This window comes from Hemitrygon akajei, chromosome 27, assembly GCF_048418815.1.
Source record: "Hemitrygon akajei chromosome 27, sHemAka1.3, whole genome shotgun sequence".
Taxonomy (NCBI): domain Eukaryota; kingdom Metazoa; phylum Chordata; class Chondrichthyes; order Myliobatiformes; family Dasyatidae; genus Hemitrygon; species Hemitrygon akajei.
The window spans coordinates 15,552,977-15,568,392 of NC_133150.1; the positions used below are offsets into that span (position 1 = coordinate 15,552,977).

The following is a 15,416-nucleotide window of genomic DNA, read 5'->3' on the forward strand; positions in this document are numbered from 1 at the left end:
ATTTTCAAGGTATTTTAAAGATAGATGCATTTAATTACAGATACTTTGTCAAACAGTTCCAATCAACAAGTTCCAAAACTGGGCCTCTGTACCTCCCCCTGCAACTGGATCCTTGACTTCCTCACAAGGAGACCACAGTCAGTGTAGATTGCAACAACCTTGTACTCAATATCAGCAAGACCAAGGAATTGATTGTGGACTTCAAGAAAGGGATGTCTAGGGAACACACACCAGTCGTCATAGAGAGATCAGTAGTGGAAGGAGTGGTTTCCAAATTCCTGGGCATCAACATCTCTGATTGTCTTTCCAGGGCCTAAGATATTGATGGAATTAAAGGCAAGACCGCCACTATATTTCATGAGAAATTTGAGGAGAAATCATATATTACCAAAGACACCTACAAATTTCTACGGATGTATCACAGACAGCATTCTAACTGGTTGCATCACCATCTGGCACAGAGGCGCAACTGCACAGGATTGGTAAAAACTGCACAAAGTCCTTGGCTCAGCCAGCTCCATCATGGGTGTTAGCCTCCCCAGCATTGAGGACACCTTCAAAAGATGATGATTGAAAAAAAATGCAACATCCATCACCCCAGACATGCATTCTTCTCATTGCCGCTATCAAGGTGGTGGCACAGGAGCTGAAGAGACACACTCAGCATTCTAGGAACAGCCTCTTCCCCTCTGCCATCAGACTTATGAACGGACAAGGAACCCATAAACACTACTGACACAATTTAATTTTATATAGATGCTTATAGTGATTTATAGTTTTTACCATGTACTGCTACTGCAAAACAACAAATTTCACGGCTTATGCCCAACTCTGATTCTAGTTTTTTTTTAAACCATCTGTCCTTTCCCGCTCTTAGTATTGCATAACATATTAAAGTAGCAAACATGAAAGAAAGTTGTTTTCTCCACAGCAGAACTGGGATGAAAATTGAAGAATAAAGGCAAAGTAACTTAAATACTGTAGCGGTGTGCTACACGCAGCGCTAAAATAACGACACGGAGTCAGTAAACTGCAATCAAAGATAATTTTATTCGAACTTCACAGCCTTGCTTTAAAGCCTCCCTCATCCCGCCCTCCCCGGGCGCGGATGCTCTAAGGGACATGTACTCACAAACCCCTGCAGGCTTTTGTCCCTTTGTTGCGGACCTGGCCTTTATGCCGGCGTGAGCCGGTTCGAGTGCACTAGGAAGTGGGTCGCCACATAACCCCCCCCCCCCCCCCAGAACCGGCGATACACCCCCCCAATGTCCACAGTCTGGGCCGGACCCTGTTTGGGAGGTCTGCCTCTGCGCCGCGGTGCCGGAAACTCGACCGGTTGCGCCAGGTCTACATGGGCCGGTTTGAGTCGGTCCACCATGAAAACCTCCTCTCTCCCCCCAACGTCCAGCACGAACGTGGACCTGTTGTTCCTGAGCACCGTGAACGGCCCCTCGTAGGGCCACTGCAGTGGTGGCCGATGCCCGCCCTGTCGTACAAATACAAACTTACAGTTCTGCAGTTCTTTGGGTGCGCAGGCCGGGTTCTGCCCATGCTGTGAAGTGGGTATAGGGGCCAGGTCACCGAGCCTCTCGCGTAGTCTGCCCAGGACTGCTGCGGGTTCTTCCTTTTGCCCCCTTGGGGCTGGTATGAACTCCCCGGGGATGACCAGGGGTGCACCGTACATCAACTCGGCCGACGAGGCGTGCAGATTGTCGTTGGGCACCGTGCGGATGCCGAGTAGGACCCAGGGAAGCTCGTCCGCCCAGTTAGCTCCTCGCAGGCGGGCCATGAGAGCCGACTTCAGGTGACGGTGGAAACGCTCCACTAGTCCGTTCGATTGTGGGTGGTAGGCAGTGGTGTGGTGCAGCTGTGTCCCCAAAAGGTTGGCCATAGCAGACCACAGGCTGGAGGTGAACTGGGCGCCTCTGTCGGAGGTAATGTGGGCTGGTACACCAAAGCGAGATACCCAGGTGGCAATCAGTCCAGGTCGCGTCCCACCGCTTCCATTAACCGCTGGAACGTCTGTGCGGCATTTTTCAGGCCGAACGGCATGCGGAGGAACTCGAAAAGACCGAACTGGGTGATGAGAGCGGTTTTGGGGACGTCGTCCGGATGCATCGGGATTTGATGGTATCCCCGGACGAGGTCCACCTTGGAGAAGATCCGTGCACCGTGCAGGTTTGCTGCAAAGTCCTGAATGTGTGGCACAGGGTAGCAGTCCGGTGTGGTAGCCTCGTTCAGCCTGCGGTAGTTGCCGCATGGTCTCCAGCCTCCTGTCGGTTTGGGCACCATGTGCAGGGGGGAGGCCCATGGGCTGTCGGACCGCCGGATGATCCCCAATTCCTCCATCCTCTTGAACTCCTCCTTCGCCAGTCGGAGCTTGTCCGGGGGAAGCCGCCGAGCACGGGCGTGGAGGGGTGGTCCCTGGGCCAGGATGTGGTGCTGTACACCGTGTCGGGGCATGGCTGCCGTGAACTGCGGTGCCAGAACCGATGGGAAATCCGCCAGGACTCTGGTGAAGTCATTGTCGGACAGCGTGATGGAGCCGAGGGTCTCGGCGTGGACCAGCCTCTGCCTCGGCAGGTTGACCAGCAGGCTGTGAGCCCGCAAAAAATCCGCTCCCAGAAGCGGTTGGGCTACGGCGGCCAATGTGAAGTCCCACGTGAACCAGCTGGAGCCGAACTGTAGCTGCACCGTACGGGTGCCATAGGTTCTTACCGTGCTGCCGTTCACAGCCCTCGGGGGGGACCCGGTGCCCTGTTGCGGGTGTCATAACTCGTCGGAGGTAAGACGCTGATCTCGGCACCGGTGTTGACCAAAAAAATGGCATCTCGACCTCTTGTCCCACACATACAGGAGGCTATCCCGATGGCCAGCCGCTGTAGCCATCAGCGGTGGCTGGCCCTGGTGTTTCCCGGGAACTGGCAGGGCAGACGACAACGATGGGCTTCTGCGCCCCACCGCTGGTGGTAGAAACACCAGTGTTTGTTGGGCTCCACACCCCTGCCTCTGGGGCTAGTGGGCTCTGCGGCCGGGCCTGGTCTGGTCTGCTGCTGGGAGCGTGGCCTAGTGATCTGTGCGATGGAAGCCCCACTCACCTTCTTGGCGTTCCACAGCAAGTCCGCCCGGGTTGCCACCTTCCGGGGGTCGCTGAAATCCGTGTCGGACAACAGCAGGCGTATGTCCTCGGGCAGCTGCTCCAGGAATGCCTGCTCAAACATGAGGCAGGGTGTGTGTTCGCCGGCCAAAGACAACATCTCATTCATTAAAGCCGATGGGGGCCTGTCTCCCAAGCCATCCAGGTGCAGTAAGTGGGCAGCCCGCTCGCGCCGTGAGAGTCCGAAAGTCCTTAGGAGCAGGGCTTTGAATTCCGTGTACTTGTCATCCGCCGGAGGAGACTGTACGAACTCTGCAACCTGGGCCGCTGTGTCCTGGTTGAGGGAGCTCACCACGTAGTAGTAATGGGTGTCCTCTGAGGTTATCTGCTGAACGTGGAATTGGGCTTCTGCTTGCTGGAACCATAGGTGAGGTCATAGCGTCCAGAAGCTTGGCAGTTTCAACGAAACCGCATGAACAGATGCGGCGTCGGTCACCTCCGGTCCAAAAATTGTTTGGACCGTCAGGGTCACCAATTGTAGCGGTGTGCTACACGCAGCGCTAAAATAACGACACGGAGTCGGTAAACTGCAAAGATAATTTTATTCGAACTTCACAGCCTTGCTTTAAAGCCTCCCTCATCCTGCCCTCCCCGAGCGCGGATGCTGTAAGGGACACGTACTCGCAAACCCCCGCAGGCTTTTGTCCCTTTGTTGCGGACCTGGCCTTTGTGCCTGCGCGCTGGCTATTTGTGAGCCGGTTCGAGTGTGCTAGGAAGTGGGTCGCCACAATACCTCACTTAAGTATCTAAAGCATTTGGAACAGAGGTGCAGTTATTACGTTGCGTCACATTTTTGTAATTCCATCATAAAATTTACACGTCTACCCTTATGATAATATTTAATCATCTACATTAATTTTGTTACCTTTTCATCAGGTTGATCCACAGCAAGGCATCCTTGAACATGAGACATGAGAGCATCAATAAAACCAGGAGTGTTTCGCATCTCCTGCCGGCCGCTCTGCCCAGCTGAGCTCAGGTTCCTACAGAGGAATGAATGCAGTTCTGTCAGAGACCAAATGGGGACGGCTCAGGACCAGTACTGTTCGATAGTGGTGCGAGGCAGGGTGAATGGAAGAAAGAGGGCCAACATTATGGTGTCTCTGTCTGGCTGTTGGTAAACGCTTTGTAAGTTTTGCAGAACATACCTGTAACATCAATTGATTTTGCTTCTGATTTATACATTTGGTCAGCTTCAGTTTCCTTATTTACTCTACTCCTGTTCTCCTTCACCTTTTACTATCTTGCCTTTTAACCTCTTTCCTTCAAACCCATCATCTTCACTTTTTGATTTTTCCTTCTCTATTTCTATGGATCTTAAAATCTTCTTTATCACTGTTCCCAAATTTGGTAACTTGGAGTAATAAATATTTCTTTTTCCACTGATGCTACTTGATTGGATGAGTATGCAGAGCGTTTCATGTTATTTGTTTACAGACTGAGAATGTTTAATTCACCAAATGTCAAAAACTAATTTCTTTGACGTGAGGAAGTCTGCAGATGCTGGAGATCCAAAGCAACACACAGAAAATGCTGGAGGAACTCAGCAGGTCACACAGCATCTATGGAAATTAATAAATAGCCGACATTTTGGGTCGGGGCCTTTCTTCAGGACTAAATGGAAGGGGGAAGATAACAGGATAGCTTGAAGGTGTTAGGTGACGCCAGGCGGGTTGTAAAGGTAAAGGGTTGGAGAAGAAGGAATCTGAAAAGGACCATAGGAAAAAGGAGGGAATGACCCAGGAGGAGGTGATAAACAGGTGAAAAGAGGCAAGAGGCCAGAGTAGTGAATAAACCAGAAGGAGAAATCAATATTCATGCTATCAGGTTGGTGGCTACCCAGGCAGAATACAAAAGATTGCTACTCCACCCAGAGGATGGTCTCATCTTGACACAATTTTCTTTGCAAGCTTCTACAGTACTAGATTAAGTTAGATTAATTTAAAATTGCTTTCAAAACATTAAATGGCAATGAATAGGAAAATGGAGAAAAATAAAATCTTAGATTAAAGTTAGATTAGTGAAAATGTGGATTTGATGGTCGCTGCTGACTGTCTCTGTATGACATCAGTTAATGATGCATGTTAAAACATGAAAGAATGAACATGTTTATACAATCACACATCATGACACATTTTTCTTTGTTTGAAATGAACCTATGGTAGATTAGTTATAGAAGTGAATCATCACCGTAGCTGAGAACCAAAAGAGAAGTCAATATGATCAGCAAAAGGAAGGGTGAAGAAAAAAGCAGTACTGACTTCAAAAGTTAATGAGATGAGCAACTTTCCACTTTGACATAGAGCAGTACAGTCTGCCCTCCTTATCCACGGGGGATTGGTTCCGAGACCCCCCCACCACCCCCCGCGGATAACAAAGAACATGGATGCTCAAGTCCCTTATTTAACCTGAATCAGGGCAGTGGTCTTTAGAACCCACCGGAACCCCGGACCTTATTTAACATGTTCAGTGCAGTGGACATTAGGGCCTGGCGCAGCTCTAAATCTGCGGTGTTTCTGTTTACGAAAATAATCATGATCACAATTGAAAATAAGGTGGAAGTAATAAAGTGATCGGAAAGAGGTGAAACGCCATCGGTCATTGGAAAAGCGTTAGGCTACAGTCGGTCAACGATTGGAACAATTTTAATGGAACATGTGAAAGGCCCTGCCCTAATGAAAGCTACAATCATTACTAAGCAACACAGTGGTTTAATTACTGAAATACGTATGTTTCTTAAGTGTTTCATATGCATAGAAAGGTAAAATATGTACTATATACTAAGAAAAACGTTTGACTAACTGATGCTAAATAATACCGGAGGTACTTGTTCCGACCTCAAATCCGACTTAAAAGACGGACTCAGGAATGGAACTCCTTCATAACGGGGCCTGTACTTTTAAGTAATTTCTAGATTACTAATAATACCTAATACAATGTAAATGCTATGTAAATAGTTGTTATACTGTATTGTTTAGGGAATAATGACAAGAAAGAGTAGTCTGTACATGCTCAAACAACGAGTGCTGGAGAGAGAACTTCTGGGTTTTCCTGATCCGTGGTTGGTTGAATCCACACATACGGAACCCGCGGATAAGGAGGGCCGACTGAACACTGAAATGATCTTTAGTATCATATAACAAATGGAAATTATACACAATTAGAAGAAACAATGTAAACACAAACAAAAAAATACCAAGATGCCAATGGAGGAAAGGTAAATGAATGAAAATAAACGAAAAAGCCATTCTGAAAATGAAATGCTGCAGCGATTTCTACCTAAAAATGGCTTGGCCCAAAGGTGGGAAATCTGTAACCAATGCCTAGAGAACTCCAGTTGAATAACTACCTATTTGAAAACTGTTAATTACATTTTCCTCAGCCACAGTGTTACTGATGACCATGCTCACTGTACACCATCACATGAATGTCACAGGTGAGAAAAAGCCTCAAGAGATGATCTGATCTCCCTTCATCCAATGCTGATCTATTGTTGAATAGAAAGGAGCTGCAAATACCGTCCACATTTGCTTCCACTAGCCACAGGCATACCGATCAAACTGACAGGGTCAGCACCCTTCTTTCTCCAAAGTCCTGATGCTTCCATTGTGAAATTTGATAGTTTGACATGTAGCATATACCATTTATTTTTAAATTAAAGAGTAACCAATTGATATGACAAATGGCTTATGCCATCTTACACTTTTAGCAATAAATAGACAAAAACACTGGTAACTGAATCACGCACAAAATGCGTCTGCTGAGCTCCTCCAGCATTGTGTGTGTGCTCCTTCGATTTCCAGCATCTACGGATTTTTTCTTGTTGGTGAATGAATCACAATCAGTTTAATTTAATGATCAAAAATACAATTTAACACAACACTTCAGGCACTGTAGTTGGCAGCTAATGTGGTGGAAAACACTGGGAAGGTACAGATTGTTATTAGGGTTGATGGGCAACTGTAAACCAAAAACTCATAATTATATGTGTGGGCAGAAAACTGCTTATTGGAATGGGAGCCAAAAAATACTTCATGAAAATAATGCTTGCTCCCACATTGACAACTTACCGAACATTTGAAAAAAATATATAATCGAAGAACTGCTAATGGTGTAAATTATAATAAAGAACCAGAATTACTGAATACACTATACTGGTTAAGCAATATTGGTGGAAAAGAGGAAGATTTGTTAATGCTTCAAGGCTAAGACAATTTATTAGGATTTTCACAAAGGGTCTTTGACTTGCACACATTAACTTTTCTTCTTTTTCCACCAACGGTACCATAAAAATTTCTGAGCTCTGTTTTACAAGCACCAGTGCAAGGCTAACATACCTTAGACACCCTGAAGCATTGTAAAATATTTCTGAATCCATGGTTCCTTGACTTTTAACTCCTTGAGAAGCATATGGAACAATCACAGAGTCAGTCAGTACTGGTAAGGCGTCCTTAATTAGATCGTCCTTTATAGCATCACACGATGAAAGGTTCCACAGAAGTCCTAATAAATAGAAAAAAAAATTATACTAAATATGGAATACATTTAAAAAAAACATTTTGTTGTCCATCCTCATTATCGCTCCCTTACTTCACACCACACTTGCAGGGAATTCTGCAGAACAGCACAAATCCTTTGCCCGATTTGACCCAACCAAGTGATAAGTTCCAAAGGGTTGTGCAAATCTTTTGATGCTCAAGCAATCCGTTTAAAACTCAATAGGTCAGGCAGTGTCTGTAGATGCCCAACCTTTCCCTCTATACTCTCTGACCTGCTGAATTGTTCCAGAACTTTGCACCAGAGTTCAACACCTGCTGTCTCTTGCCTCTCTGCCTTGTGGCAACCCTTCACCATGCCACTCATCACCTGATCACAGCAACCCCCACCCACTAACAATTCATAGGATTTGCTGATAGTCACCCTTCCCTCAAATAAACCCCTCACTTCTAATTTCATTTTTGCACTAATTTATTTAGTATATATACACATACATACTACCTGTATGTATAATCTAGATTTTCATTTATATTTATCATTATTATTGTTATGAGCAGAGAGACAACATCTGCCGGAAGTAAATTCCTTGTATGTGCATAGGTACTTGGCGATTAAAGTCTGATTCTGATACTGTAATTCACACCTTTCAAAAAATTATTACATATTGCATTGTACTGCTGCCATAAAGACAAGTTTCATGATATATGCCGGTGATATTAAACCTAATTCTGATCCAACCTTAATAGCAATATAAAACATCCATCAGGAATAGGAGATAGCTAGTAGACATCCCTATACAACTTCATTTGCCTCACTCCAGATGTCCTTCCACTCACCTTGACCCAGCCTATCACTAGCCTTGCCTGTTTTCCTTCAGTTACTCTATATCAAAAACGGCAATAGAAACGTGGTGTAGGTAGTGCCTTGTCCCTTGCCCCTTGGATTTACAGTGTCAATGTGGAAAATGAAATACTGCACTTTTCAGGCCCAGGAACCTTGATCAAAACAGAGTGAGATTAAGAGAAAGAATAGAAGTTAGTTTTAGATTGCAGAGAAAATGGGGAAGAGGATCTGGTGGAATGTAACGAGTTACTCCAAGGGCAAGACTGATGTGCAGGAATATACTTGAGATGCTTTACTATCTTCTGAGATCAGAAAAGTGGCATCAAGATTGACTAAACCATGGACATATGTTGTTGTTACTTTCCAGTGTTACATTATCCTAGTCATCTGGATACAACTCTATTTAAAATATTCATACAACTCACATCAACAATCAGAAAAAAATATTTTAGCTGCTAAACAAGTTCATTCTCATTCTGAGATGGTGGCAGGTTATTCAGCTAACAGGGCTCCAAGAGCCTGTTTTTCCACGGACAGGGATCACAGGTGGGCAGTGGGATAGGGTGGTGCTACCCTGTATCGTGGAATCGCCGGATTCCTCTTCTACAAAACAAAGGTTTGAGCATGGTGGGATACTCTCCATTTGCCTTACAACACTTAAGAACCATGTCACAAAGCAAAGAAGAGGTCCACCCAATTGATTGCTGTTGAGTCGTTTAGTCGAATCCAAGTGTTGGGGACCACATGGACAGATACTGAAGTAGATTGCCAGGCCTTTTTTCACACAGATACTGCTGCTGCCCAACTTGGGACCCAGCTGGGTTTGAACTCTGGACCATCTGCCTTGAAGTCCAGTACTGATGCCACTACACCACCAGCTGTGTAATGTTACCCATTCATTAAACCATTAACTCTGAGAACTATTAGTATGAATTAGATCCAGTGTTTAGAATCTGCAAAATGCTTTGCCCAAGTTCAAAGCTTCTTGGCAAAGCCTGGGCAAGTTACAGTGACAAATTTAAACCTGGACTCCTCGATGTTTTATTGTCTGAGAAATGGCACGTGCTGAATCTAGCCACTTACACAATGGTAGTGGCAGTCTGATATAGAATTTGTGACGAAAGACATGACAATCAAAGTTAACAGCCAATAGGGTCAAAGTGGATAAAACCACAGACTGCCAGATGCTCAGGGCAGAAAATGTCCTCCAAGAGTTTTGTGGTGAGAAATCAATAATGTTCCGTATTGTCCTATTTCAACTGAGTGAATATCTCTAGACAATAATTTTAAGTATAGGTGACATTAGATTCAGCTTGGAATTTGCATGAGGCTTGGGCAGATGGTTTGGGAGAAATACGAGAGAAAAGGGAAGAAAAAGGGATACATGCTCAAAAGGAGAATTGTGAGTTACAGCATTAAAAATGGACAATAAATTTTACAGAGGTTTATACCAGTTATTTGCTTCTTTGTTTCTGGGTCAGTTGTTTCTCTCAGCAGCTGAAGTGCTTGTTTGATTCCATCGTGCTTCTTTACCTCCAACTTGTTGGTGACATTCTTAAAGACTGCATTTCGGAGGGCTGCACATGCTGACTGCTGAACATTGGTATTTTTGATTTTCAAAAGGTTAATTAATTGAGGAATTGCACCCAATTGGTAAATCTGAAAGAAAAACAATATTTCATTAAATCTGTCAGGGTATTAGTTCTATGTATTAACACAGCATATCAAGTTGTTTAAGATGAATGCTTCGAAGTTATGTGCCTAAGAATTAAAAGGCAATTTCCAGATTTGGTTTAACCTTCAAGCTACTGACAATCAATTACAGATGTATAATGACTTGTATTTATATGGTGTTTTTGAGGGGATATAGTCATAAAGCAAGGATTAAAATGTTTGAGGGACAGATTTTGAATGAGAATTTTTATCTCAAAGGTCAAGGTGACAAAATAAACAGGTTTGAAAGACGATTCCAGGGAGAAAGGCATGCATGATGAAGAGTATAATCCATAACCATTGGTTTTCATGCTGGCTGAAGGAGCTTACAATTATTAAACATTTACGAGTAGACAATTAGAGTACTAAACTTGAAAGTAGAAAGTAAGTGACAACAAAATCCAAAGGATGAATGTTAGAATTCAGGAGAAACGAACAGTAAGCTAAGCAGCACCTCCAGACTATGCTGCCATTCTACAAGATCAGTTGATCACCTTTCATTTCCCTGCCCTATTCCCATATCCCTTCATTCCTCAAATATTCAGACTTCTATTGATCTGCTCCAAATTTGTGAATTCCAAACATTCACTCTCAGAGATGTTTCCAAAATGGTGACCCTCTTTTGAGATTAAGAACTCCTATTTCTCAGCCCTTGGAAACGTTCTGCTTGCATCTAGCCCTCCATGGTTCAGTGAGCCAATTCTGCTCCTATGTCTTATGGTTTTGGAGATCCCTCCCATTTTTCCAAACCTCAGAGTATATATACTCTCCTCATATGACAGACCCACCATCCTAGAACCAGTCTAGTGAATCTTTATTCACTCTATAGCAAGCATACCTTTCTTACAAGGTCAAGAGACCATGCAAACAGTACACAGTATTCCAGGTGATGTCTCACAAGGCTCTATGCAAGAACAGTAAAATACCTTTACCCTCATAGTCAAATTCTCTAGCAACAATGGCCAACATACCATTTGCTTCCACAATTGTCTGCTGCACCTCAGTCATAAAGTATTTACTGTGCAGGAGCCATTCAGTCCATTGTGTCTACTAGGTTGACTCACTAGTTTTATCCTTCCTTACCATCAGCTGGGACATTTCAAGCCAAAATCCTTCACCAGGACTCGTTATTCTGGCCACTTTTCCTTTCCTTTCCTTTCCTCTCCTGATGAAGGGTCTCCGCAGAAAATGTCAACTCTTCATTCCTTTCCATATATGCTACCTGAACTGTTGAGTTCCTCCAGTAGTCTGTGTGTGTGTTGCTCATTTGTTCCTTCATTAGTGTGGCTCAGTAGTGCAATAGTTAACACAACATACTACACTACAGGCAACCCAGGTTGAATTCCCGCCACTGCCTGTAAGCAGTTAGCACGTTCTCCCTGTGAATGTGTGTGTTTTCTCTGTATGCTCTGGTTTCCTGTCACAGTCCAAAAACATACCAGTTGGTAGGTTAATTGGTCATTGTAAATTGTCCCATGATTAGTCTCAGATTAAACTGGGGACTGCTAAGCGGCATTACTTGAAGGGCCAGAAGTGCGTATTCCATGTAGTAACTCAATAAATAAATAAAATGGAGAAATTTGATGATCCTTCATTATACTGCCTCCAGGGCACATAATTCTTCCTTAAATAAGGAGACCCAATCTGAACATAGCATTGCCCTACCAAAGCCTTGTATAGCTACAGTAAGCTCCACTACTTTTGCAATAAAGCCCAGCACTGCATTTGATTTTCTTAACACCGACTCCAACCATTTCTTATGATCACTCTTCTCAAAGGATTCTTCACAATGGGATTACAAATCAATTCTAATCCATGACATACAATCAGAGTAAGTAGTCTGCCCATATCTGAAACAATACAAATACTATCGGTGTTTTATTGTACAATACTGTCTTGCTAAGTCTACAATGATGATTTTCTTCAGATAAGATGGAGAATTCAGTGCTACCAAAGCTCAGCTTCAAAAGTGCTTTCCCTCCTCCAGCAAGACACTTGTGGGCTGCCCAGCTGATCTGATTTGATGCAAAGTGCATTTCACCGTTTGATATACATATGACAAACACAGCTAATCTTTATTTTTAAATGTGTATTACTATGTAATTGGGAAGACAATAGAAAGGGAAAAAAAATAAGAGCAGCATTAAAGAATCACTAGATTCTGAAATGGCTCCCGAGGACTGGATAATCACAAATGTCACTCAACGCTTTAAGAGAGGGAGGGAATAAGCAACAAACTATAGACCAGTCGGCCTGTTGGGAAAGTGTTGGAATCCTTTATTAAGGATTCACGTTATTTGACAGCGCAAGATAAAAATAGGCTGAAGTCAGCATGATTTCCTTAAAGGGAATTTTTGCCTGACAAATCTGTTGAAATTCTGAGAGAAAGAAACAAGGTTAGACAAAGGAGTGTCAGTGGATGTTGTTTACTTGGATTTGACAAGGTGCTGTGCAATGTGGCTGCAAAATGAAACAAGAGCCTATGGTATTATGGAAAGATACCAGCATAGACAAAAAAATTGGCTGTCTAGTAGGAAGCAAAGAACGGGAATAAAGGAGGTCTTTTCTGCTTGGCTGCTGGTGCCTAGTTGTGTTCCACAAGGGTTGGTGCTGCTGCTGCTTTTCACTTCATATTTTAATAAACTGGATGCTGGAATTGAGGGATTTGTGGGAAATTTGCAGATGACATAAAGTTAGGTCGAGGGTTAGATAGTGTTGATGAAGCAGAGAATCCAAAGGGGGACTTGGACAGTTTAGAAGAACTGGCAAAGAAGTGGCAGATGAAATACAGTGTATGGAAGTGAATTATCATGCGCTTGGGTAGAAGGAATAAAGGCATAGACAATTTTCTAAATGGGGAGCTAATCTAGAAATTGGAGGGGAGTCCCAGTGTAGGATTCCCTAAAGGTCAAGTTGCATTTTCAATCAGTAGTAGAGAAAGAAAAGCAATTTTAGCATTCATTTCAAGGGGAATAGAATATAAAAGCAAAGATGTAATGCTGAGGTTTTATAAGGCACTGGCCATATTGGAATATTCTGAGCAGTTTTGGGCATCATATCCAAGAAAGGACACACTGGCATTGGAGGTGGTTCAGAGGAGGTTTATGAGATTGACTGCGGGAATGAAAGCGATAACATTTGATGGCTTTGGAGTTGAATTTGTTGGTGGTCAAGTCATAGTGCATACGTAAAGCAGGGGTTGATATGCACCTTGATTAGAAAGGGTGTCAAAGACTATGGGAAGGCGGCAGGAGAATGGGGTTGAAATGAAATACAAGTTACTCAGGATCAAATGACAGAGCATATTTGATGGGTTGAATTGCCCAATTTTGCTCCTATGTCCATAGTCTTATCTCTATCCCAAATTGAATGGATCGATTACTTTACTAGTTTACTACATGTGAAACACTGACTGTCAACTCATGGAAAAGTAGTCTTTTCCATGAAATATTTGTAACTTAATACTTTACCATTGCTTTAGCGCTGTCCTCCTTGTAACATTCATTCTGTATGTAGGAAGAAGCATAAGCCTGAACATTGGGATCTTGAGTGCTTAAAAGAGCCACCGCTTTTTGCAAGTTAAAGTCTCCACTGATTTCTCTGTAATACATTGTAAGAGAATAGCTGTGATGAAAGTGTAATTTCTGAAGTATATAGCTCAGACTCATATGGCTTACAACACAATTATACTTACAGCTTAGAAATTCATTGCAGTAACAATTAAATCCAGCTACCGTCAAGTAGACAATCATAGCAGAAATTATTTTAAGACAGCCAACAAGAATGATAGAGAAACAAAGAGTTAAATTTAAAGTCTATAACCTCATGTCAAAAGTTCATTTGTTGTGAATAATGTTGTTCCCTACACCTGACAGTTCAAGTACAACTTGGCTGACAAGTCCGCAGAGTACATCTGTTCCAGACAAGCATGAGCCCCAACTAGTTGCCTGGGTTCTACTTCCTTTTATCTTTGTTTTGCACCTCCAAAAGCAACACACAAAGTTGGATACCAGCTTGAAGGACAGCACTTTTTAAATCCCCGGATTTATTGCATTTTATCATTTCAGCAGTAATGCAGCTCTTCTCATTAACTCCTATTATCATTAAAATGTCTTTCTTACCAATCTGTTTTTGTTTCTCACTCCTCTTATCACATATTAAAATTTATTTAATTCTGACCTTCACAGTTCAAATGTTAGCCCAAAATCTCAACCATTTTCCTCGCTGCACAAATTTTATTGCACCCACAGCAAGTTTCCTGTAGTATGATTTTTCTTCCAAATTCTCAAAATCCAGAATATTCAAATACAGTTTAGTCACTTGGATCTGGAACAACTTAATCCAATGCATTTTTGGTCCTATTTGCAATTCCAATCCATGTTGTGAAGTACTCAGTTGCAATCTTGACCATTTACAGTGGACACATTGACGCCAACAGAATTTGCCTGTCACACATGTTGGACCGGTTGCTCCCTACCAATTCAGTTCTCCGTGTTCAAAATAATTAGGAATTAACAATGCTAAAATAGCATTAACATTGAAAAAACATCAGCTTTTCCACTGAAGCTGAATGTAATATTTTGAGCCATTTTAGAACATTCTTTTAGGTAAGCAAACTCAGAAAATTGAAACAGTGAATAGTGAATGAAGGACAATTGCAGGAATAGGGACTGGTTGTACATTAACAAGAATGGAAGATTAACTGCTATTTGTTTAGTACTTTGGAACAATGAAACATTTGTCCTCAACAGTTAATGCTAAGATAGTTTACTACACACAGAGTATAAAAGTAAAGTTTATGTAGAGACAGGAAAAAGATGGGTTGTTCAGGGTGGTGGGCATATGGAATGAGCTGTCAGAGGAAGTGGTATGTGTGAGTAAAATTACATTTAAAAGGCTCATGGATAGCAAACCTTGAGAGCTTCCGGTGGTGCCATTAAAAAGTCAATCTGCGTGAGCAGCTCCAACTGTATTGCATTGTATTGCTGCCACAACAAACCTCACGACATTCGCCAGTGATCCTGATTAATACTGAGGGGCACAGGAATGCGACAAATGGGACCAACTTAGAAAGGCTCCTTGGATAAGTTGGGCCAAGGCACCCATTTCTGAGCTGCAGAACTAACTCTATGCTTCCAGGACAAACTAATACTGACTGAAGGCATTGAAATAAACAATGCTGGAAATAATCGGTAGGCCAGTCAGA

At 43.1% G+C, this 15,416-nt stretch overlaps 1 protein-coding gene across 2 annotated transcripts in view; it reads right to left on the bottom strand.

Moving 5' to 3' along the window:
* The window catches only part of pkp1b (plakophilin 1b), a 59,670-nt gene that overhangs the window by 19,340 nt on the left and 24,914 nt on the right, over nt 1–15,416 (bottom strand). For both annotated transcript variants that reach the window (XM_073030411.1, XM_073030410.1), the window contains exons 4-7: nt 13,681–13,810; nt 9,949–10,156; nt 7,495–7,660; nt 4,023–4,140 (exon numbers count right to left, since the gene is read on the bottom strand). In XM_073030411.1, coding sequence (XP_072886512.1) covers nt 4,023–4,140; nt 7,495–7,660; nt 9,949–10,156; nt 13,681–13,810 — 622 coding nt within the window. The remainder of the gene's footprint in view (nt 1–4,022; nt 4,141–7,494; nt 7,661–9,948; nt 10,157–13,680; nt 13,811–15,416) is intronic.